Source organism: Oncorhynchus masou, chromosome 28 (assembly GCF_036934945.1).
Source record: "Oncorhynchus masou masou isolate Uvic2021 chromosome 28, UVic_Omas_1.1, whole genome shotgun sequence".
In the NCBI taxonomy this organism is placed as follows: domain Eukaryota; kingdom Metazoa; phylum Chordata; class Actinopteri; order Salmoniformes; family Salmonidae; genus Oncorhynchus; species Oncorhynchus masou.
In genome coordinates this window covers 6185787-6212423 of record NC_088239.1, presented here as the reverse complement: position 1 = coordinate 6212423, position 26637 = coordinate 6185787, and the positions used below count along the sequence as shown (strand labels likewise).

At 41.2% G+C, this 26637-nt stretch overlaps 1 protein-coding gene across 1 annotated transcript in view; it reads left to right on the top strand.

Annotated features, from left to right (window-relative positions):
• Positions 1-26637, top strand: part of LOC135517126 (collagen alpha-1(XI) chain-like) — a 172505-nt gene that overhangs the window by 110790 nt on the left and 35078 nt on the right. Inside the window, 10 exon segments of the mRNA XM_064941154.1 lie at positions 1749-1856; positions 1982-2089; positions 9822-9875; positions 10015-10068; positions 10228-10281; positions 13014-13067; positions 18908-19015; positions 19374-19427; positions 19661-19714; positions 26035-26088. Coding sequence (XP_064797226.1) covers positions 1749-1856; positions 1982-2089; positions 9822-9875; positions 10015-10068; positions 10228-10281; positions 13014-13067; positions 18908-19015; positions 19374-19427; positions 19661-19714; positions 26035-26088 — 702 coding nt within the window.

Genomic DNA, 26637 nt, shown 5'->3' with positions numbered 1-26637 from the left:
CACCTTTATTTAACCAGGTAGGCTAGTTGAGAACACCTTTATTTAACCAGGTAGGCTAGTTGAGTACAAGTTCTCATTTACAACTGCAACCTGGTCAAGATAAAGCATAGCAGTGTGAACAGACAACACAGTTACACATGGAATAAACAATAAACAAGTCAATAACACAGTAGAATGAAAAAAAAGAGTCTATATACATTGTGTGCAAAAGGCATGAGGAGGTAGGCGAATAATTACAATTTTGCAGAAGAACACTGGAGTGATAAATGATCAGATGGTAGAGATACTGGTGTGCAAAAGAGCAGAAAAGTAAATAAATATAAACAGTATGGGGATGAGGTAGGTAAAATTGGGTGGGCTATTTACAGATGGACTATGTACAGCTGCAGCGATCGGTTAGCTGCTCAGATAGCAGATGTTTGAAGTTGGTGAGGGATATAAAAGTCTCCAGCTTTTAGAACATAATTATAACATAATAACACACAGAAATACGAGCCTTTGGTCATTAACATGGTCGAATCCGTAAGCTTTCAATTCAAAAACAAAACGTGTTTTCTTTCAGGGAAATACGGAACCATTCCTTATTTTATCTAATGGGTGGCATCCCAATATTGAGGTTACATTGTACAACCTTCAATGTTATGTCATAATAATGTACAATTCTGGCAAATTAATTACAGTCTTTGTTAGGAATAAATGGTCTTCACACAGTTCGCAACGAGCCAGGCGGCCCAAACTGCTGCATGTACCCTGACTCTGTCGCACAGAATGCAAGAGAAGTGACACAATTTCCCTAATTATAAGAAATTCATGTTAGCAGGCAATATTAACTAAATATGCAGGCATTGATAGTTATGTTTTGGTGCAACGACAGCGCTAAATCATCACCCGTTTGGCAAAGTAGGCTGTGATTCGATGAGAAATTAACAGGCACCGCATCGATGATATGCAACGCAGGACACACTAGATAAACGTGTAATATCATCAACCATGTGTAGTTAACTAGTGAATATGTGAAGATAATTTTTTATAAGTTTAATGCTAGCTAGCAACTTACTTTGGCTTCTTGCTGCCCTCGCATAATAGGTAGTCAGCCTGCCACGCAGGCTCCTCGTGGAGTGCAACATTCAAATACAGATGGGGCGGCAGCGTAGCCTAGTGGTTAGAGTGGAGGGGCAGCAGGGTAGCCTAGTGGTTAGAGTGGAGGGGTGGTAGGGTAGCCTAGTGGTTAGAGTGGAGGGGTGGTAGGGTAGCCTAGTGGTTAGAGTGGAGGGGCAGCAGAGTAGTCTAGTGGTTAGAGCGTTGGACTTGTAACCGGAAGGTTGCAATAACGAATCCCAGAGCTGACAAGGTAAAAATCTGTCGTTCTGCCCCTGAACAGGCAGTTAACCCACTGTACCTAGGCCGTCATTGAAAATAAGAATTTGTTCTTATCTTACTTGCCTAGTTAAATTAAGGTGTCAAAATATATATATATATATATATTTTTAAAATCGGTGTCCAAAATTACCAAAATTAATCGGCCATTCCGATTAATCGGTCGACCTCTAGTGTGTGTCCTGTGTGATGTGTGTGTGTGTGTGTCCTGTGTGATGTGTGTGTCCTGTGTGATATGTGTGTATTTGTCCTGTGTGGTGTGTGTGTCCTGTGTGATGTGTTTGTCCTGTGTGATGTGTGTGTGTGTCCTGTGTGATATGTGAGTGTAATGTGTTTGTCCTGTGTTGTGATGTGTTTCCTGTGTGTCCCAGGGAGAGGTTGGAGAGCCAGGTCAGAAGGGAAGCAAAGCAGACAAGGGGGAACAGGGTCCTCCCGGTCCAGCTGGTCTCCAGGGTCTCATCGGTGCTCCTGGACCTGCAGTGAGTACCTCTGTCTCTGTCCAGCCTTGGACCCACCTTAGCCCCATTGAAAGACACTCAGCTGTACGTCATACCGCTTTGCCATTAGCTCCATCAGTGTGTTACCATGGTCACCGTGTCCTCAGGGAGGTGATGGAGAGCCCGGTCCCAGGGGTCAGCAGGGGATGTTCGGACAGAAGGGAGACGAAGGATCCAGAGGTTTCCCTGGGCCCCCTGGTCCCATCGGTCTGCAGGTGGGTGGGACCCCAAATGAACCCTCACACACCTAGCCATCACCTCTATAGTGTATTGGCTTATGGCATGTGAAAAGTCACACGCTTTGCAATAAGTAACCCCCCCCCCCCCCCTTCTTCTTCACACACAGTCACACATATGTACACACACACACACACACACGTGCACACACACACGCGCGCGCACACGCACACATTCAGTATGCACACACACAGGCTTAACCATGGAGCCCACTGGCAGTCATGCACAGCACCACAGTTTGATGTTTTCATTGTCTCTGTGAGACTTAACTGGGTCTGTCATGTGCTGTGTTGTCTTCTGATGTTGTGCCGACCCATATTCCCATTCATTGGCCACTGGCTGTTTTATCCGTCAATATTAAAATACCGCCATTAAAGACAAAATATAAATATTTTTTTGTTGTGAAATGCCAGAGGTAAATGATCTGTTTTTAAGTGTTAAGTTTCTTCACAATAGATTTCAGCAACTTGAGAGCATAGAGATGATTCCTAGAGAGATGATTCCTAGAGAGATGATTCCTAGAGAGATGATTCCTAGAGAGATGATTCCTAAAGAGATGATTCCTAGAGAGATGATTCCTAAAGAGATGATTCCTAGAGAGATGATTCCTAGAGAGATGATTCCTAGAGAGATGATTCCTAAAGAGATGATTCCTAAAGAGATGATTTCTAAAGAGATTATACCTAAAGAGAAGATACATAGAGAGATAATATCTAAAGAGAAGATACCTAAAGAGTTGATTCCTAGAGAGAAGATACCTTGAGAGAAGATACCTAAAGAGAGGATACCTAAAGAGAGGATACCTAAAGAGAGGATACCTAAAGAGAGGATTCCTAAAGAGAGGATTCCTAAAGAGATGATTCGTAAACAGATGATTCGTAAAGAGATGATTCCTAAAAAAGAGATGATACCCAAAGAGATGATTCCTAGCGAGATAACTAGAGAGATGATACACAGATAGATGATAACTAGAGAGATTATTCCTTAAGAGATGACTCCTAAAGGGATGATACCTAGAGAGAAGATACCTAGAGAGAAGATGCCTAGAGAGGAGATACCTAAAGAGATGATTCCTAAAGAGATGATTCCTAAAGAGATGATTCCTAGAGAGATGATAACTAGAGATATGATACATAGAGAGATGATTCCTAAAGAGATGATACATAGAGAGATGATACCTAGAAAGATGATACATAGAGAGATGATTCCTAAAGAGATGATACCTAGAGAGATGATTCCTAAAGAGATGATTCCTAAAGAGATGATAACAATAGAGATGATAACGAGAGATGATACCTAGAGAGATGATAACTAGAGAGATGATACATAGAGAGATGATTCCTAAAGAGATGATAACGAGAGATGATACATAGAGAGATGATACCTAGAGAGATGATACCTAGAGAGATGATACCTAGAGAGATGATACCTAGAGAGATGGTTCCTAGAGAGATGATACCTAAAGAGATTATATCTAGAGAGATGATACCTAAAGAGATGATTCCTAAAGAGATATGATTCCTAAAGAGATATGATTCCTAAAGAGAGGATATGGTTCGGTGTTGTCCTGAGTTTGCTTGTAACTCATCAATGTAAGGGAATGTGTTGTACTGTACAGGCATTGTCTTTATGAGCAAAATTAATTAGCTGTTCGTTAAACCGCGGTCATTGTCTTGATGGATGTATATAGACTATGCCCGCTAGTCTCCAGGAGAAATCTCATCTTTCTGCACTTTATTTCTGCTGGTTTTCTTTTTGAAAGAAGAAATGGCCAACATGATCCTGACCCGTCTATTGTTTCAGCCCCTCGGTCTTCAGCTGATGTGGAAAACAGTAAGCCGGTTTATAAGATTTATAAGATTTATAAGATCCAACAAGTCACAGAAGATGAGGTCTCATCTGCTCTATCTGCTATGGAGTCTAAGAAATCGTTAGGCGCTGACAATCTGGATCCATATTTACTCAAGTGTGCGGCACCAATCATTGCTGGTGCAGTGACGCATATCTTTAATCAAACATTAGTCGTAGGAAAGATTCCTAAAGCTTGGAAAACAGCTTATGTTTCATCACTCATCAAGGGAGGTGATGGTAGTGAGTTGGATAATTATTGGCCCATCTCTAAGCTCTCCTGTTTGGCTAAACTTCTAGAGTCACTGCTGAATAGGCAACTACAATCATTTTTAACTGTTAACAATACTCTTTCGAGCAATCAATCTGGCTTCAGACCTAAACACAGTACCACTATGGCCACTGTACGTGTTGTAAATTATATTACTAATGCCCTAGATAATAGAAAGTTCTGTGCCACCTTGTTCATAGATTTACCTGATTTACCTGAAACCTGACACTGTAGACATTGCAAAACTTTTGGGTAAACTGTCATCAAAAGGACTGGGATTGGATGCCTGTTGTTGGTTTCATGACTATCTAAAGGAAGAGGCCAGGCTGTTAGAGTCCACGGCATCCAGTCAGAGCCATTGGAGTTGGTAAAAGGGGTCCCACAAGGTTCTACACTTGGTCCATTACTGTTTTCTCTCTAAATGAACAATATCGGTGATGAGGGATGAAAGAAAGTGTAAAATATAGGTTCAGAAATTTTGTGAAATAACACTGTTACAAATATAATATTTATATATATGTCTATATAGGTATGTGTATGTATGTATGTATGTATGTATGTATGTATGTATGTATGTATGTATGTATGTATGTATGTATGTATGTATGTATGTATGTATGTATGTATGTATGTATATATAGCATATCACAAAAGTGAGTACACCCCTCACATTGTTAGAAATATTTGAGTATATCTTTTCATGTGACAACACTGAAGAAATGACACTTGCTACAATGTAAAGTAGTGAGTGTACAGCTTGTATAACAGTGTAAATTTGCTGTCCCCTCAAAATAACTCGACACACAGCCATTAATGTCTAAACCGCTGGCCACAAAAGTGAGTACACCCCTATGTGAAAATGTCCACTGCATCAAATTGGTCTGCATGGCTGTCGTCCCAGAGGGAAGCCTCTTCTAACGATGATGCACAAGATAGCCCGCAAACAGTTTGCTGAAGACAAGCAGACTAAAGACATGGATTACTGGAATCATGTCCTGTGGTCTGATGAGACCAAGATGAACTTATTTGGTTCAGATGGTGTCAAGCGTGTGTGGCGGCAACCAGGTGAGGAGTACAAAGACAAGTGTGTCTTGCCTACAGTCAAGCATGGTGGTGGGAGTGTCATGGTCTGGGGTTGCATGAGTGCTGCCGGCACTGGGGAGCTACAGTTCATTGAGGGAACCATGAATGCCAACATGTACTGTGACATACTGAAGCAGAGCATGATCCCCTCCCTTTGGAAACTGGACCGCAGGGCAGTATTCCAACATGATAACGACTCCAAACACACCTCCAAGAAGACCACTGCCTTGCTAAAGAAGCTGAAGGTAAAGGTGATGGACTGGCCAAGCATGTCTCCAGACCTAAACCCTATTCAGCATCTGTGGGGCATCCTCAAATGGAAGGTGGAGGAGTGCAAGGTCTCTAACATCCACCAGCTCCGTGATGTCGTCATGGAGGAGTGGAAGAGGACTCCAGTGGCAACCTGTGAAGCTCTGGTGAACTCCATGCCCAAGAGGGTTAAGGCAGTGCTGGAAAATGATGGTGACCACACAAAATATTGACACTTTGGGCCCATTCACTTAGGGGTGTACTCACTTTTGTTGCCAGCGGTTTAGACATTTTTTTATTTTACTAGGCAAGTCAGTTAAGAACAAATTCTTATTTTCAATGACGGCCTAGAAACAGTGGGTTAACTGCCTGTTCAGGGGCAGAACAACAGATTTGTACCTTGTCAGCTCGGGGATTTGAACTTGCAACCTTTCGGTTACTAGTCCAACGCTCTAACCACAAGGCTACCCTGGCGCACATTAATGGCTGTGTGTTGAGTTATTTTGAGGGGACTGCAAATTTACATTGTTATTAATTAAACAAGCTGTACACTCACTACTTTACATTGTAGCAAAGTGTCATTTCTTCAGTGTTGTCACATGAAATGATATACTCAAATATTTACAAAAATGTGAGGGGTGTACTCACTTTTTATTTACCCCAATAAATATATGGGGGATTGGAAATGATGCAGACAATTACATTGATGGAAGCAACAATCTTTCCGCAATACTAAGCTGATCTCAAAGAAAGAAGTGTCAAGTTCATCTATATGCTGATGACACTGTCATGTACTCAAGTTCATCTATATGCTGATGACACTGTCATGTACTCTATTGCTTCAACTGCTGACCAAGTATTATCGCAGCTGGAGACCATATTTTAAGATATTTCAAGAGTATTTTTACTCCTGAAACTTGTTTTATATGCAAAGAAAACACATTTTATGATTTTTAATAGGTTCAAAAAGTTGGTTGAAAATACATTTACACTTACCAGTGGCTCTCGAATTAATCCGTTCTCTGCATATAAATGCATAGGGATATGGTTGGATGATAAACTGTCTTTTAAAATGCATGTTGACGAACTTTGTAAACGGCTATCTTCTTATTTATCATCACTCATCAACATTATTATTATAATTCATAAAACCAGGTCTCAAGCATGGATTCCACTTGAGGCCCATGCGATCTCCACAGAGTTGGGTATGGCTGCCTTTTCCTGTTACACTCCCTCCTTATGGAAAGCCTGCAGACTAAACTTAAACTTGACACTCTTGTCCCCCTGTCGCCCATTTGAAATATTTATTGGAGCATTTTTATTTTTGTATTGCTTGTAACTGTTTCGGGAAATGCTTGTGCTGTTAGGAGAATAACCTGTTAGGGGAATAACCTGTTAGGGGAATAACCTGTTAGGGGAATAACCTGTTAGGGGAACAACCTGTTAGGGGAATAACCTGTTAGGGGAATAATCTGTTAGGGGAATAACCTGTTAGGAGAATAATCTGTTAGGGGAATAACCTGTTAGGGGAATAACCTGTTAGGGGAATAACCTGTTAGGGGAATAACCTGTTAGGGGAATAACCTGTTAGGGGAATAACCTGTTAGGGGAATAACCTGTTAGGGGAATAACCTGTTAGGGGAATAACCTGTTAGGGGAATAACCTGTTAGGAGAATAACCTGTTAGGGGAATAACATGTTAGGGGAATAACCTGTTAGGGGAATAACCTGTTAGGGGAATAACCTGTTAGGGGAATAGCCTGTTAGGGGAATAACCTGTTAGGGGAATAACCTGTTAGGGGAATAACCTGTTAGGGGAATAACCTGTTAGGGGAATAGCCTGTTAGGGAAATAACCTGTTAGAGGAATAACCTGTTAGGAGAATAACCTGTTAGGGGAATAACCTGTTAGGTGAATAACCTGTTAGGGGAATAACCTGTTAGGTGAATAACCTGTTAGGGGAATAACCTGTTAGGGGAATAACCTGTTAGGGGAATAATCTGTTAGGGGAATAACCTGTTAGGGGAATAACCTGTTAGGGGAATAACCTGTTAGTAGAATAACATGTTAGGGGAATAACCTGTTAGGGGAATAACCTGTTAGGGGAATAACCTGTTAGGAGAATAACCTGTTAGGGGAATAACCTGTTAGGGGAATAACCTGTTAGGGGAATAATCTGTTAGGGGAATAACCTGTTAGGGGAATAACCTGTTAGGGGAATAACCTGTTAGGGGAATAACCTGTTAGGGGAATAACCTGTTAGGGGAATAACCTGTTAGTGGAATAACCTGTTAGGGGAATAACATGTTAGGGGAATAACCTGTTAGGAGAATAACCTGTTAGTAGAATAACCTGTTAGGGGAATAACCTGTTAGGGGAATAACCTGTTAGGGGAATAACCTGTTAGGGGAATAACCTGTTAGTGGAATAACCTGTTAGGGGAATAACCTGTTAGGGGAATAACCTGTTAGGGGAATAACCTGTTAGGGGAATAACCTGTTAGTAGAATAACCTGTTAGGGGAATAACCTGTTAGGGGAATAACCTGTGTGTACATGTAATAATCTGCTGTTGTATTTGTGTGTATTATCTGTGATCGTTTAGTTTGTCTAGTGTAGTTTCTTAATCATTGCACCTAAACTGTATGTGTAAACATGTATACGCAGGGCCTGGCTGTTAAAGAGACGTTGGCCTCAGTCTGTGTTCCTTGCTGATAGGTATAATAAACGTTACCTTCTCAGCTATTCAATTCAATTGACATTTAATTGGGTGTAATTCACTTCCATTGCTATTTAATTCATTCCTAGACCATTGAACGCACTCTCCTCCCTCCACACTGTGGTGCATAATGAGTGTTTATGACCTCTGGCTGACGAGTCCTTCGCTCCGATGAGTGTTCCACACCAGGGGGACAAATCAGCATACAGACACACAGAAGCTAATGGACACACACACACACACTGATGGACACACAGACGCACACACATTGACACACATAGACACACAGACACATGCTTAAACACATACACTCACAAACACAAACAGTCTGTCAGCCTCAGTTTCTTCCCTTGGGGCTCATGTATTTGAGGAATATAGGTTATCTTGGGGCGTAGGTATTTGAGGAAGATAGCTTGTCTTGGGGAGTAGGTATTTGAGGAAGATAGCTTCTCTTGGGGTGTAGGTATTTGAAGAAGATAGCTTGTCTTGGGGTGTAGGTATTTGAAGAAGATAGCTTCTCTTGGGGTGTAGGTATTTGAGGAAGATAGCTTGTCTTGGGGCGTAGGTATTTGAAGAAGATAGCTTCTCTTGGGGTGTAGGTATTTGAAGAAGATAGCTTGTCTTGGGGCGTAGGTATTTGAGGAAGATAGCTTGTCTTGGGGCATAGGTATTTGAGGACATTAGCTTGTCTTGGGGAATAGGTATTTGAGGAAGATAGGTTATCTTAGGGCATAGGTATTTGAGGAAGATAGCTTGTTGTAACAGAGTTAATAGCGATGGAATGATATCTTGGATGTCCTCGCTCCCCCCTTGCTCCTTGGAGTGACAATGTAGACCAACTGCCTTTGAATAGTGGAGGAGACAAAATCAGGATTTATCATAGCAATTACGGTAGAAATGTCAAGGATCAAACGCACATATGACATCTCAACCACAGGGTTAACATGCAGGGAGATGAGCAATGGGGTTCTTGTGTAGGAATGAATGACCTCCATCTTACCATAGACAAAAAAAATGTTACATTCAATGTTGTCTCGTTGTTGCTTTCTTTCATTTTCCATGAACTCATTATTGGTCACACAGTTATACAGTATGAGGTTCAGTCTCTTCTCCTCAACTGTATTTTGTTTCTGTCAACATGGACACACGTGTCTCTTTGTGACAGAGGGTCACAACTTTGGCTATACGAATAGAGACATGAGGGATTGGCCATGAAGTCTAATTGGTGATTAATTAGGACACTGAATGGCGTTTGGTTTTTAGCAATCCTTTGCTGTTGAATCTGACAGAGCGAAGGGCTTCGCTAACTGCGTGTTCACTTTATACCGTTTACCTAAGAGGTGCACTAAAAGCTACAATACAGCTAACACAAAAATGTCACTGTCCAATGAACCATCATAAACCAAATGCAAAGTTACATTTTAAAAATGCTAAAACTACACTTTGAGGTTGTTTGCTTAGTTGTTTTTGTTATGCCTGCATGTTTTCCTCAAGCTAAACCAGAATAATTTAGTGTGCTTGTTGGTTTCCGTCTGACTTCAGGGTCTTCCTGGACCTCCAGGCGAGAAGGGGGAGAATGGCGACGTCGGTCTGATGGTGAGCAAACAATCATCAACAATTTTTTTTTAAATCTCTTTTCTAATAAATCGTTTTCTATGTATTTGTATCTTCTATTGAAATGTGAAATATTCACTTCCTGTTGTCCTGCTTCCTGTTCCTGTTGTCTCTTTTACAGGGTCCTCCCGGTCCCCCTGGTCCCAGAGGTGCCCAGGGTCCTAGTGGAGCTTATGTACGTACAGGACTACATGTTGATAACTCATTGTCACATTACCATATGTGCATGTCAATGTGAAATACTGTAGTATGCCTCTGCCTGCTTAAACTGCCAGGTATGATAACTGAGGCAATGAACGCTGACTCCTCTCTCTTCTTCTCTGTTTCCTGTTAGGGTGCACAAGGTCCTCCCGGTGGTGTGGGTGCTATGGGAGGCGTGGGTGAGCAGGTGAGAGCGTGTGCCCATCACAAGATGGCCACTGTAGTCTGGAGTCCATCTCTGGGATGGACATCCAGTCAACATCCCTCCATCTAACCCATCCCTTCTCCCCAGTTCACTGATCTCCAGGGCTCCAAACGCTTCAGGATCGGACCCTTTTTTTTTCACCTAAAATGACATATCCAAATCTAACTGCCTGTAGCTCAGGCCCTGAAGCAAGGATATGCATATTCTTGGTATCATGTGAAAGGACACACTTTGACGTTTGTGGAAATGTGAAAGGAACGTAGGAGAATATAACACATGAGATCTGATAAAAGATAATACAAAGAAAAAAACAACCATAATGTTTGTTTCTGTACCATAGTCTTTGAAATACAAGAGAAAGGCCATAATGTATTATTCCGGGCCAGGCCCAGGTGCAATTTAGATATTGGCCACTAGATGGCATCATTGCATGTACAACATTTTAAATTGATCCAATGAACCATTGTGTTTCTGTTCAAAATGTTGTATCAAGACTGACCAAAAGTTGCTTATTTGTTTTTTAATAACTTGTCATGTTCAAAACTGTGCCTCTCCTCAAACAATAGCATGGTATTTTTTGACTGTAATAGCTACTGTAAATTGGACAGTGCATTTAGGTGAACAAGAATTGAAGCTTTCTGCCCATATCAGACATGTCTATGTCCTGGGAAATGTTCTTGTTACTTACAACCTCATGTTAATCGCATGAACCTACGTTAGCTCAAGCATCCCACAGGCGAGCCACCAATCCTGAAGTAATGAATTTCCTATGGCAGCCTGTGTTCTGAGTTAGTGATCTGACACTTTTAATACCGATTTTACAACAGTTCCAACAGCACTCCTCCATTTTAATGCCATCTGACAGCATCAATACTTAAAGCAACAGAATATGAAAAATATCCGTGGAAGGTTACCATCGCTCTGAGAGAGCATTCTGACTAGGCTTATTGTTATCACATCTATATTAATGGTGCTCAGGAGCTCAACACAATGACACTCAACATCCACTAGAAAAATATAGTACTACTCATATTTTTCTAAAGTCCTAAGAATGTTCTGACAACATGACAATGTAATCATTAGGGTATCAGGGGAATGTAATCATTAGGGCATTAGGGTAATGTAATCATTATGGCATTGGGGTAATGCAATCATTAGGGTATAAGGGGAATGTAATCATTGGGGCATCGGGGTAATGTAATCATTAGGGCATCGGGGTAATGCAATCATTAGGGTATAAGGGGAATGTAATCATTAGGGCACCGGGGTAATGTAATCATTAGGGCATCGGGGTAATGCAATCATTAGGGCATCGGGGTAATGCAATCATTAGGGCATCGGGGTAATGTAATCATTAGGGCATCGGGGTAATGTAATCATTAGGGCATCGGAGTGATGTAATCATTGGGGCATCGGAGTGATGTAATCATTAGGGCATCAGGGTAATGTAATCATTAGGGCATCGGAGTGATGTAATCATTAGGGCATCGGGGTAATGCAATCATTAGGGCATCGGGGTAATGTAATTATTAGGGCATCGGGGTAATGTAATCATTAGGGCATCGGGGTAATGTAATCATTAGGGCATCAGGGTAATGTAATCATTAGGGCATCGGGAGTAATGTAATCATTAGGGCACCGGGGGTAATGTAATCATTAGGGCATCGGGGGTAATGTAATCATTAGGTCATCAGGGGTAATGTAATCATTAGGGCATCAGGGTAATGTAATCATTAGGGTATCAGGGGAATGTAATCATTAGGGCATCGGAGTAATGTAATCATTAGGGCATCGGGGTAATGTAATCATTAGGGTATCAGGGGAATGTAATCATTAGGGCATCGGGAGTGATGTAATCATTAGGGCATCGGGAGTAATGTAATCATTAGGGCATCGGGGGTAATGTAATCATTAGGGCATCGGGGGTAATGTAATCATTAGGGCATCGGGGTAATGTAATCATTAGGGTATCGGGGGAATGTAATCATTAGGGCATCGGAGTAATGTAATCATTAGGGCATCGGAGTAATGTAATCATTAGGGCATCGGAGTAATGTAATCATTAGGGCATCGGAGTGATGTAATCATTAGGGCATCGGAGTAATGTAATCATTAGGGCATCGGGGTAATGTAATCATTAGGGTATCAGGGGAATGTAATCATTAGGGCATCGGAGTGATGTAATCATTAGGGCATCGGAGTGATGTAATCAGTAGGGCATCGGAGTGATGTAATCATTAGGGCATCGGGGTAATGTAATCATTAGGGTATCAGGGGAATGTAATCATTATGGCATTGGGGTAATGTAATCATTAGGGCATCGGGGTAATGTAATCATTAGGGCATCGGGGTAATGTAATCATTAGGGCATCAGGGTAATGTAATCATTAGGGTATCGGGGTAATGTAATTATTAGGGTATCAGGGTAATGTAATATGTGGGGCATTGGGGTAATGTAATCATTAGGGCATTGGGGTAATGTAATCATTAGGGCATTAGGGTAATGTAAGCATCTGGGTATTAGGGCAATGTAATCATCTGGGCATCGAGGTAATGTAATCAATAGTGTATCATGATAATGTAATTACTATGTCACAGGATTGTGTTTACAACAGGATAATGTGTTCATAAAGGTCATGTAATCTGGTAGATAATGTATTCATAAGGGTGTCGATCACGGTAGAGATTCTGACATGGTGCGTTTTCATTTTCAGGGTGAAAACGGTGAAACTGGCAACCCCGGAACCCCTGGAGAGTCCGGAACTGGAGTAAGTGTCTGTTTGTCCCCGACCGTGTTACTATAATAATCTATCATCCAAGTCATCATGTGTTTGTGTATTCCCCTATTACCACAACTATGATTATGTACAGCGAATCTACTTCATAAGACCTCACATAAACGGAATAACAACACAGAGACATGGTAAGTGCTGTTAGTGATGTGAGGTGGTAGTAATTGCTGGTGCTGTATTGCTACTGACGGGCCAGCGTCACAGCGTGGTTCTCAGTGTGTTGTTGGCCAACGTTCCACGGTAAAACAGCCAAGCTGAGTCACTTCAAACTGTTAACAGATGCTCTTAGCAGACTAAATATAGTACACATCGTCTACCTTTTAACATGTTTATGACGGTGTAGTTCAGGCAGCTCAGTACTGTCACGGCTTTCGTCTGGAGAAGGAGGAGCGGACCAAAATGCAGCGTGGTTGTTATTCATTTTACTTTAATAAAGAAACTGTACACAAATAAACTAACAAAACGATCATTCAGAGAGAGAGAGAGAGAGAGAGAGAGAGAGAGAGAGAGAGAGAGAGAGAGAGAGAGAGAGAGAGAGAGAGAGAGAGAGAGAGAGAGAGAGAGAGAGAGAGAGAGAGAGAGAGAGAGAGAGAGAGAGAGAGAGAGAGAGAGAGAGAGAGAGAGAGAGAGAGAGAGAGAGAGAGAGAGAGAGAGAGATGAAAACAGCAGGTCCGGGACAAGGTAGCAGGTCCAGTGAACAGGTCAGGATTCCATAGCTGCAGTCAGAACAGTTGAAACTGGAGCAGCAGCACGACCAGGTAGACAGGGGACAGCAAGATGTCATCAGGCTAGGTAGACCTGAGACATGGTCCCAGAGTTCAGGTCCTCCAGGAGGGGAGGGAGAGAGAGAATTAAAGGGAGGAAACTTACATCTCTCACATGGAGAGGCAGACCATTACATAAAAATGGAGCTCCTTAGGAGAAGGCTCTCCTCCAGCTGTTTGCTTAGAAATTCTAGGGACAATAAGGAGGCCTGTGTCTTGTGACCGTAGCGTACCTGTAGGTATGTACAGCAGGACCAAAACGGAGGGAGCGGTAGGAGCAAGTCCATGTAATGCTTTGTAGGTGAGCTGTAAAACCTTGAAATCAGCCCTAGCCTTAACAGGAGTGTGGCTAGCGCTGGAGTAATATGATCCACTTTTTTTGGTTTGAGTCAAGATTCTGTTTAACTGAAGCAGCTCAGTCCCTTTTAACATGGTTATAACTGTGTAGTTCAGACAGCTCAGTCCCTCAAAGAGCGTGTGAATTTTTTCAGCTTTTTGTTAAAAATCGCGCAAAATTTCAACATCCTTCTACTCATGCCAGGAATATTGTATATGCATATTATTAGTATGTGTGGATAGAAAACACTCTGAAGTTTCTAAAACTGGTTAAATCATGCCTGTGACTATAACAGAACGTTTGTAGCAGACAAAACCCCAAGGAAATCTGTTCACAAAAAACACCAAAAAATATAACTCCGCCAGTCTCTGTATTGTCTATGGCAAGAGAAAATAGATACGGCCCAGTTTACAGTTCCTACAGCTTCCGCACAATGTCGCCAGTGTTGGGAATTGGGTTGAAGTTAATACTTGGTGAAATGAGGAAGGCACTTCCTGTCATCGAGTACACAAGAGAAAGTTATGGAGGGGAGAAAATTGTCCATGATTTGTTGACTTGCTGCTATTGAATACAGATCGCTCCGTGATCAATTTGATCGATTATTAACGTTTACTAATACCTAAAGTTTGATTACAAAAGTAGTTTGAAGTGTTTTGTCAAAGTTTATAGACAACTTTTTTAATTTAAAAAAATTACGTGCGTTTTGAAACTGAGTTTTTTCCTGGATCTGACAGTCTTCATAAATGGACATTTTGGTTATACATGGACTGATTTAATCGAAAAAAAAAGACCAAATTGTGATGTTTATGGGACATATAGGAGTGCCAACAAAGAAGCTCGTCAAAGGTAATGAATGTTTTATATTTTATTTCTACGTTTTGTGTAGCGCCGGCTACGCAAATTATTTTGTTTACGTCCCCTTCGTGTATTTTGGGAGGTTGCATGCTATCAGATAATAGCTTCTCATGCTTTCGCCAAAAAGCATTTTAAAAATCTGACATGTTGGCTAGATTCACAACGAGTGTAGCTTTAATTGAGTACCCTGCATGTGTGTTTTAATGAAAGTTTGAGTTTTATCGAGTACTATTACTTGTCACTTTGAAATTTCCCCTGATGTTGATCCCTGTACAGGGACAGCAGCCATAAAAGGTTTAACATGGTTATGGCTGTGTAGTTCAGGCAGCTCAGTCCCTTTTAACATGGTTATAACTGTGTAGTTCAGGCAGCTCAGTCCCTTTTAACATGGTTATAACTGTGTAGTTCAGGCAGCTCAGTCCCTTTTAACATGGTTATAACTGTGTAGTTCAGGCAGCTCAGTCCCTTTTAACATGGTTATAACTGTGTAGTTCAGGCAGCTCAGTCCCTTTTAACATGGTTCTAACTGTGTAGTTCAGGCAGCTCAGTCCCTTTTAACATGGTTATAACTGTGTAGTTCAGGCAGCTCAGTCCCTTTTAGCATGGTTATAACTGTGTAGTTCAGGCAGCTCAGTCCATTTTAACATGGTTATAACTGTGTAGTTCAGGCAGCTCAGTCCCTTTTAACATGGTTCTAACTGTGTAGTTCAGGCAGCTCAGTCCCTTTTAACATGGTTCTAACTGTGTAGTTCAGGCAGCTCAGTCCCTTTTAACATGGTTACAACTGTGTAGTTCAAGCAGCTCAGTCCCTTTTAACATGGTTACAACTGTGTAGTTCAGGCAGCTCAGTCCCTTTTAACATGGTTATAACTGTGTAGTTCAGGCAGCTCAGTCCCTTTTAACATGGTTCTAACTGTGTAGTTCAGGCAGCTCAGTCCCTTTTAACATGGTTCTAACTGTGTAGTTCAGGCAGCTCAGTCCCTTTTAACATGGTTACAACTGTGTAGTTCAAGCAGCTCAGTCCCTTTTAACATGGTTTCAACTGTGTAGTTCAGGCAGCTCAGTCCCTTTTAACATGGTTACAACTGTGTAGTTCAGGCAGCTCAGTCCCTTTTAACATGATTATAACTGTGTAGTTCAGGCAGCTCAGTCCCTTTTAACATGGTTCTAACTGTGTAGTTCAGGCAGCTCAGTCCCTTTTAACATGGTTACAACTGTGTATTTCAGGCAGCTCAGTCCCTTTTAACATGGTTCTAACTGTGTAGTTCAGGCAGCTCAGTCCCTTTTAACATGGTTCTAACTGTGTAGTTCAGGCAGCTCAGTCCCTTTTAACATGGTTCTAACTGTGTAGTTCAGGCAGCTCAGTCCCTTTTAACATGGTTATAACTGTGTAGTTCAGGCAGCTCAGTCCCTTTTAACATGGTTATAACTGTGTAGTTCAGGCAGCTCAGTCCCTTTTAACATGGTTATAACTGTGTAGTTCAGGCAGCTCAGTCCCTTTTAACATGGTTACAACTGTGTAGTTCAGGCAGCTCAGTCCCTTTTAGCATGGTTATAACTGTGTAGTTCAGGCAGCTCAGTCCCTTTTAACATGGTTATAACTGTGTAGTTCAGGCAGCTCAGTCCCTTTTAACATGGTTATAACTGTGTAGTTCAGGCAGCTCAGTCCCTTTTAACATGGTTATAACTGTGTAGTTCAGGCAGCTCAGTCCCTTTTAGCATGGTTCTAACTGTGTAGTTCAGGCAGCTCAGTCCCTTTTAACATGGTTATAACTGTGTAGTTCAGGCAGCTCAGTCCCTTTTAACATGGTTCTAACTGTGTAGTTCAGGCAGCTCAGTCCCTTTTAACATGGTTACAACTGTGTAGTTCAGGCAGCTCAGTCCCTTTTAACATGGTTATAACTGTGTAGTTCAGGCAGCTCAGTCCCAATTGAATCTTCAGTACATTCCAGAACCATGAACAAAATCATTCCTGAATATTATCATACTCCGAGTCGATACTCACGTTGTAACGGCGTTCTTCGTTTGTCGAAAGAGAGTCGGACCGAAATGCAGCGTGGTGGTTACTCGTGTTTTTAATGAAACAAAATGATGATACATGAAATAACTTAGAAATTCAAAAATAACAAACGGAACGTGAAAAACCTATACAGCCTGTCTGGTGAACACTAACACAGAGACAGGAACAATCACCCACGAAATACAAAGTGAAACCCAGGCTACCTAAATACGGTTCCCCATCAGAGACAACAAGAATCGCCTGACTCTGATTGAGAACCTCCTCAGGCAGCCAAGCCTAAACTAGACACACCCTTAATCAACCACAATCCCAATGCCTACAAAAACCCCAATACGACAACACAATAAACCCATGTCACACCCTGGCCTGAACAAATATATAACGAAAACACAAAATACAATGACCAAGGCGTGACACACGTCATAAGAATTAATTCCCCTGGACCACGCCAAGAAATTGGGGAAAACAAACATTCTTGTCAAAGTGCCAACTTCATTGTACATTTTTTCTTTTACAAAAATAACAAAACATAACAAAAAGCTGCTGTGTTGTTCAAGGAAAAAAAAATAATCCCGACCTATGGTTTGCAATGCTTCCATTTCCGTAAGTACAACCTGCGAGAAGAGCCCTGTGGCTTCTGGCTATTTTATGTGGCAGAATGGAATATTGATGCCATCTGTTGTTCTCTACAGGGACCTAAATGAGTATTGATGCCATTTGTTGTTCTCTACAGGGACCTAAATGAATATTGATGCCATTTGTTGTTCTCTATAGGGACCTAAATGAATATTGATGCCATGTGTTGTTCTCTACAGAGACCTGAAGGAATATTGATGCCATTTGTTGTTCTCTACAGGGACCTAAATGAGTATTGATGCCATCTGTTGTTCTCTACAGGGACCTAAATGAATATTGATTCCATCTGTTGTTCTCTATAGGGACCTAAATGAATATTGATGCCATGTGTTGTTCTCTACAGAGACCTGAAGGAATATTGATGCCATGTGTTGTTCTCTACAGGGACCTAAATGAATATTGATGCCATCTGTTGTTCTCTACAGGGACCTGAAGGAATATTGATGCCATGTGTTGTTCTCTATAGAGACCTGAAGGAATATTGATGCCATTTGTTGTTCTCTACATGGACCTAAATGAGTATTGATGCCATCTGTTGTTCTCTACAGGGACCTAAATGAGTATTGATGCTATTTGTTGTTCTCTACAGAGACCTAAATGAATATTGATGCTATTTGTTCTTCTCTACATGGACCTAAATGAGTATTGATGCCATTTGTTGTTCTCTACAGGGACCTAAATTAATATTGATGCCATTTGTTGTTCTCTACAGGGACCTAAATGAGTATTGATGCCATCTGTTGTTCTCTACAGGGACCTAAATGAGTATTGATGCCATCTGTTGTTCTCTACAGGGACCTAAATGAGTATTGATGCTATTTGTTGTTCTCTACAGGGACCTAAATTAATATTGATGCCATTTGTTGTTCTCTACATGGACCTAAATGAGTATTGGTGCTATTTGTTGTTCTCTACAGAGACCTACATGAATATTGATGCTATTTGTTCTTCTCTACATGGACCTAAATGAGTATTGATGCCATTTGTTGTTCTCTACAGGGACCTAAATTAATATTGATGCCATCTGTTGTTCTCTACAGGGACTAATATTCATTTAGGTGTCATCTGTTGTTCTCTACAGGGACCTAAATGAGTATTGATGCCATCTGTTGTTCTCTACAGGGACCTAAATGAGTATTGATGCCATCTGTTGTTCTGTACAGGGACCTAAATTAATATTGATGCCATTTGTTGTTCTCTACAGGGACCTGAAGGCGAGAGAGGAGACAAAGGAGAGTCAGGACCACCTGGAGCTTCCGGACCCGCAGGCGCCAAAGGACCCCCTGGAGATGATGGACCCAAGGGAAATCCTGTAAGAGTCACTCTCTACTCCCATAAGACATCAGCTCTCAGTCATAGAACCACGTACATGTTTTTAAGACATCTTGTCTATTTCAATAGAGTAGTGAACTGTGGCGAGTGCTTTGCTGACAGTACTGTTTGTAGAATGTAGGAGCCAAGTTTTACACAAAGTGCCATTGACAGTTGATATGGTAGGGGGGGGGGGGGGCAGCTAAACCTCTCACCATCAGATTTACAACAGTCATTAGGCACAAACAATATATTGTTCCTTGGCCACTTAGGTTTAATATTGTTTGTAATATTGTGTAATATAATAAATTATATCTATACACTTTTTATGTTGTTTTTTTTTTCTCCTGTCTCTCCAGGGTCCGGTTGGTTTCCCTGGAGATCCTGGTCCACCTGGTGAAGCTGGTGTTGCTGTGAGCATCACGTCTTTGATTCATGCCTTAATGTATTATTATTCAACTCATTTGGCTGTAAAGATACCAGTATTATTAGATGTCATCACTGTCAGTCAGACTGTAACGCCGTTCCATGCGTATAGTGTGTACTGTATGTGTGCAGTGACTCCCACTGCTACCAGGATTGGTCATTTGGAATGGGATCGTGGTGACCCATCTCACATGTACATGTGTGTTTCTTCTCTCTCTAGGGAACTGCCGGCTCTGCAGGAGAGAAAGGGGAGGATGGTGAATCTGGTCAACCTGTAAGTCCATATGTCATAAATATTATAAACACAAAATCAACCATTTTACACAGCTCTGAATTCCAAATTTGCAGCACGGTAGAGTGGGCGACTGTATGAGCGCATTACCATCACCATTTGCCATTAGTCTGTCCTAATCGTCTATATATGAACAGCCTCGCATATCCTATTCAACATAACCGATACAACCACCTGTGTGCTTTGCCTGTAATACATTACCATAAGCTTGCATTTGTGAATAAGTACCTGCAATAGAGAACATTGAGTCATACAATTTTCTTCTTCAGATCTGGTATAAGAGTAATGGCATGTACATATTTCTTAATATTTGTTTAGAAATATGAACAGCAAATCTGATTATTTAAGCCTTTGTTCGGGTGTGTGAATATCAATATGCATTAACATTTACGAATGTAAATAGATTTACATAGTGCTGGGAAATCGAAGAAAACTGTTTTTACTCTCAGCATTTGGAATTAGTTCATGTGTGTTTGTGTGTGTTTGCCTCAGAGTAATGTATTATGTAATATGGAAGGTATCAAAGTAAGGTATTATTTAAACTGTAAGCTATTATTTAAAGTACAAGGTATCAGAATAAGGTAGTATATACAGTGTAAGGTGTTATCTAAAGTGTAAGGTATCAGAGTGGTTGTCCTTCGCTGAGTCGGGCCCGTTCCAGACAGCATTAGCCCACTCCAGGGCTCTACCCGTAAGGCAAGAGACGAGGACACTCACGCTCTCCTTGTCCGAGGGAGCCGGCCGAACGGTGGCCAGGTAGAGGTCTAGTTGAAGCAGGAATCCCTGGCACCCCGTCGCTGCACCATCGTACTCCCTCGGAGGCGTAATGCGCAGAGCGCTGGAACCGGATCCAGATGGGGGAGATGGTAGAGTTGCTGGTGGGAGGGTCGGTGGGGTAGTAGGGAGACCATTCCTCTCCCAACGATCCATCCTCTCCATCATTTGAGCCATCGCTGATCCGATGCGATGGAGGATGGACGTGTGATGAAGGACTCTCTCCATGGTGGGGAGAGGGGTGGTCGCTGCTCCTGCTGACTCCATCTCTGATGGTGCGGACTTCTGTAATGCTCAATGAGTGAGTGTGTGTGAAGTCAGGCGCAGAGAGCAAAGGATGCGGGAAAAAACACACTTTAATGTCCAAAATCAAAAGATCAAAATAGTATTTACCCAACACATGCAAAACTATAAACAAATAGGACCCTTATGGTAAAATACTAGGACAGCGTAAAACCCCAACACAACCTACTAACACCTCTCACAATACAGTAGAACAAGCCCTTCACAAACAGAAGTGGGCTAAACCAACTTAAATAACCCCACCCTAACAACCAAACAAGGAACAGGTGAAACCAATAAGACAAAAACAAACGAACACAGAACAAAGGATCGATGGCAGCTCGTAGACCGGCGACGATGACCGCCGAGGACCACCCGAACCAGAAGGGGAGTCAACATCGGTACTATTCGTAACAATTATGTAAAGTGTACGACATCAGAATAAAGTATTGTGTAAAGTGAAAGGTATGAGAGTTAGGTATTATTTGAAGTGTAATGTTGTATGTAGAGTTTAAGGTATCAGAGTAAGTTATTATGTAAAATGTAATGTGTTATGTAAAGTTTATGTAAAGTATTATAGTAAAGCATTATGTAAAGTGTAAGGTATCAGAGTAAGATATTATTACAAGTGTAATGTATTATGTTAAGTGTAAGATTTCAGAGTAAGATATTATTACAAGTGTGATGTATTATGTTAAGTGAAAGGTATCAGTGTAATGTGTATTATGTAAAGTATAAGGTCTCAGAGTAAGGTACAGTATAAGGCCTCAGAATAAGGCATCAGAGTAAGGCCTCAGAGTAAGGCCTCAGAGTAAGGCCTCAGAGTTAGGCCTCAGAGTAAGGCCTCAGAGTAAGGCCTCAGAGTAAGGTCTCAGAGTAAGGTCTCAGAGTAAGGTCTCAGAGTAAGGTCTCAGAGTAAGGTCTCAGAGTAAGGCCTCAGAGTAAGGCCCCAGAGTAAGGTCTCAGAGTAAGGCCTCAGAGTAAGGTCTCAGAGTAAGGCCTCAGAGTAAGGCCTCAGAGTAAGGCCTCAGAGTAAGGTCTCAGAGTAAGGCCTCAGAGTAAGGCCTCAGAGTAAGGACTCAGAGTAAGGCCTCAGAGTAAGGCCTCAGAGTAAGGTCTCAGAGTAAGGCCTCAGAGTAAGGCCTCAGAGTAAGGCCTCAGAGTAAGGTCTCAGAGTAAGGTAAAGTATAATGTTTCAGAGTAAGGTCTCAGAGTAAGGTCTCAGAGTAAGGTCTCAGAGTAAGGTCTCAGAGTACAGTAAAGTATAAGGTCTCAGAGTAAGGTCTCAGAGTAAGGTCTCAGAGTAAGGTCTCAGAGTAAGGTCTCAGAGTAAGGTATCAGAGTAAGGTCTCAGAGTACAGTAAAGTATAATGTTTCAGAGTAAGGTCTCAGACTAAGGTCTCAGAGTAAGGTCTCAGAGTAAGGTCTCAGAGTACAGTAAAGTATAATGTTTCAGAGTAAGGTCTCAGAGTAAGGTAAAGTATAATGTTTCAGAGTAAGGTCTCAGACTAAGGTCTCAGAGTAAGGTCTCAGAGTAAGGTCTCAGAGTACAGTAAAGTATAATGTTTCAGAGTAAGGTCTCAGAGTTAGGTCTCAGAGTAAGGTATCAGAGTAAGGTCTCAGAGTACAGTAAAGTATAATGTTTCAGAGTAAGGTCTCAGAGTAAGGTAAAGTATAATGTTTCAGAGTAAGGTCTCAGAGTAAGGTCTCAGAGTAAGGTCTCAGAGTAAGGTCTCAGAGTAAGGTCTCAGAGTACAGTAAAGTATAAGGTCTCAGAGTAAGGTCTCAGAGTAAGGTCTCAGAGTAAGGTAAAGTATAATGTTTCAGAGTAAGGTCTCAGAGTAAGGTCTCAGAGTAAGGTCTCAGAGTAAGGTCTCAGAGTAAGGTATCAGAGTAAGGTCTTAGAGTACAGTAAAGTATAATGTTTCAGAGTAAGGTCTCAGAGTAAGGTAAAGTATAATGTTTCAGAGTAAGGTCTCAGACTAAGGTCTCAGAGTAAGGTCTCAGAGTAAGGTCTCAGAGTACAGTAAAGTATAATGTTTCAGAGTAAGGTCTCAGAGTAAGGTAAAGTATAATGTTTCAGAGTAAGGTCTCAGACTAAGGTCTCAGAGTAAGGTCTCAGAGTAAGGTCTCAGAGTACAGTAAAGTATAATGTTTCAGAGTAAGGTCTCAGAGTTAGGTCTCAGAGTAAGGTATCAGAGTAAGGTCTCAGAGTACAGTAAAGTATAATGTTTCAGAGTAAGGTCTCAGAGTAAGGTAAAGTATAATGTTTCAGAGTAAGGTCTCAGACTAAGGTCTCAGAGTAAGGTCTCAGAGTACAGTAAAGTATAATGTTTCAGAGTAAGGTCTCAGAGTAAGGTCTCAGAGTAAAGTAAACTTATACTTTACTGTACTCTGAGACCTTACTCTGAGACCTTACTTGAGACTCTGAGACTTATACTTTACTTACTCTGAGACCATTGAGACCTTTGAGACTCTGAGACCTTACTCTGAAACATTATACTTTACTCTGAGACCTTACTCTGAGAACCTTGAGACCTTACCTGAAACATTATACTTTACTGTACTCTGAGACCTTACTCTGAGACCTTACTCTGAGACCTTACTCTGAGACCTTACTCTGAAACATTATACTTTACTTTACTCTGAGACCTTACTCTGAGACCTTACTCTGAGACCTCTGAGACCTTACTCTGAGACCTTACTTTGAGACCTCTGAAACATTATACTTTACTGTACTCTGAGACCTTACTCTGATACCTTACTCTGAGGCCTTACTCTGAGACCTTACTCTGAAACATTATACTTTACCTTACTCTGAGACCTTATCAGAGTAAGGTCTCAGAGTAAGGTAAAGTATAATGTTTCAGAGTAAGGTATCAGAGTAAGGTCTCAGAGTAAGGTCTCAGAGTAAGGTCTCAGAGTAAGGTCTCAGAGTAAGGTCTCAGAGTAAGCTAAAGTATAATGTTTCAGAGTAAGGTATCAGAGTAAGGTCTCAGAGTAAGGCCTCAGAGTAAGGCCTCAGAGTAAGGTCTCAGAGTAAGGCCTCAGAGTAAGGTATCAGAGTAAGGTCTCAGAGTAAGGTCTCAGAGTAAGGTCTCAGAGTAAGGTCTCAGAGTAAGGTATCAGAGTAAGGTATCAGAGTAAGGTATCAGAGTAAGGTATCAGAGTAAGGTAAGGTATAAGGTCTCAGAGTAAGGTCTCAGAGTAAGGTCTCAGAGTAAGGTCTCAGAGTAAGGTATCAGAGTAAGGTAAGGTATAAGGTCTCAGAGTAAGGTCTCAGAGTAAGGCATCAGAGTAAGGTATTGTATAAAGTGTTAGGTATTATATAAAGTATAAGGTATCAGAGAAAGGTATTGTATAAAGTGTTAGGTATTATATAAAGTTTGTGGTATCAGAGTAAGGTATCAGAGTAAGGTATCAGAGTAAGGTAAAGTATTAGGTCTCAGAGTAAGGTCTCAGAGTAAGGCATCAGAGTAAGGCATCAGAGTAAGGCCTCAGAGTAAGGCCTCAGAGTAAGGCCTCAGAGTAAGGCCTCAGAGTAAGGCATCGGAGTAAGGCATCAGAGTAAGGCATCCGAGTAAGGCATCAGAGTAAGGCCTCGGAGTAAGGCCTCGGAGTAAGGCCTCGGAGTAAGGCCTCAGAGTAAGGCCTCAGAGTAAGGCATCGGAGTAAGGCATCAGAGTAAGGCATCCGAGTAAGGCATCGGAGTAAGGCCTCGGAGTAAGGCCTCGGAGTAAGGCCTCGGAGTAAGGCCTCAGAGTAAGGCCTCGGAGTAAGGCCTCGGAGTAAGGCCTCAGAGTAAGGCCTCAGAGTAAGGCCTCAGAGTAAGGCATCAGAGTAAGGTATCAGAGTAAGGTATCAGAGTAAGGCATCAGAGTAAGGCATCAGAGTAAGGCATCAGAGTAAGGCATCAGAGTAAGGCATCAGAGTAAGGCATCAGAGTAAGGTCTCAGAGTAAGGCATCAGAGTAAGGTCTCAGAGTAAGGTCTCAGAGTAAGGTATCAGAGTAAGGCATCAGAGTAAGGCATCAGAGTAAGGCATCAGAGTAAGGTATCATAGTAAGGCATCAGAGTAAGGTATCAGAGTAAGGTCTCAGAGTAAGGTATCCGAGTAAGGTATCAGAGTAAGGCATCAGAGTAAGGCATCAGAGTAAGGTATTGAATAAAGTGTTAGGTATTATATAAAGTATAAGGTATCAGAGAAAGGTATTGTATAAAGTGTTTGGTATTATATAACGTTTGTGGTATCAGAGTAAGGTATTGTATAAAGTGTTAGGTATTATATAAAGTTTGTGGTATCAGAGTAAGGTATTGTGTAAGGTATCAGAGTAAGGTATTGTATAAAGTGTTAGGTATTATATAAAGTATAAGGTATCAGAGAAAGGTATTGTATAAAGTGTTAGGTATTATATAACGTTTGTGGTATCAGAGTAAGGTATTGTATAAAGTGTTAGGTATTATATAAAGTTTGTGGTATCAGAGTAAGGTATTGTGTAAGGTATCAGAGTAAGGTATTGTATAAAGTGTTAGGTATTATATAAAGTATAAGGTATCAGAGAAAGGTATTGTATAAAGTGTTAGGTATTATATAACGTTTGTGGTATCAGAGTAAGGTATTGTATAAAGTGTTAGGTATTATATAAAGTTTGTGGTATCAGAGTAAGGTATTGTGTAAGGTATCAGAGTAAGGTATTGTATAAAGTGTTAGGTATTATATAAAGTTTGTGGTATCAGAGTAAGGTATTTTGAAGTGTCATTTGAAGTTAAAGTAAAATAAGGTTTTGTAATGTTTCAGTGAAGTTCAACTTTAAAATCATTTTTAATTCTCTGAAATAACAATGGAGATTTCTACTATAAACCAAATTACGCAGCTGAATAATTCTGTTAATTCCTATCTGCTCAAGAGTTGTATTCTCCACTTTCTCATTTGTGTTGTTCAAATATCTGGTTAAGTAAACCGAAATGTGCTGTGATTGCATCTAATTACCGTTGAGATAATTGGAGGAGGCTGATTCTGAAATCCGACACAATATTTCAGACTGTCTTACTTCACTCGTAGATATCAGTTCAACCTTCTGGAATTCATACCTGTCTAATGTCAATATGTAGATTTCAAATACTAATCCTCTACATCACGTTAATATACCTTTATTCACAACAGACTGTGTTCATTTTTTTTTGCAAAAGACTCCTAACTCTCGTTCCTCGTCTCTTCTTCTATTTTGTACGTCTTCTGTCCTCTAGGGTCCCCCTGGTCCATCTGGTGAATCTGGTCCGCCTGGTCCCCCCGGCAAAAGAGTAGGTCTAAGCATCTTCATCATCGTGTTCATCATCATCACAACCAACACACCACAACGTCAATATCACTTTGACCCATATCAGACAAAAGATTGAACAATATATTACATTATATTTGTTACGGTTTTCTTCTCCCCTTCCTCTGACGAGGAGGTGTAGCAAGGATCGGACCAAAATGCAGCGTGGTAATTTTGATACATGTTTAATGAATAAGAACACGAACAGTACAAAAACAATAAACGTAACGCAAAAACCGAAACAGCCTATACCGGTGCAAACTAACACAGAGACAGGAACAATCACCCACGAAACACTCAAAGAATATGGCTGCCTAAATATGGTTCCCAATCAGAGACAACGATAAACACCTGCCTCTGATTGAGAACCACTTCAGGCAACCATAGAATTTTCTAGAAAACCCCACTATACCACAATCCCAATACCTACAAAAAAAACAAGACTAAACACACCACATAATAAACTCATGTCACACCCTGGCCTAACCAAAATAATAAAGAAAACACAAAATACTAAGACCAGGGCGTGAGA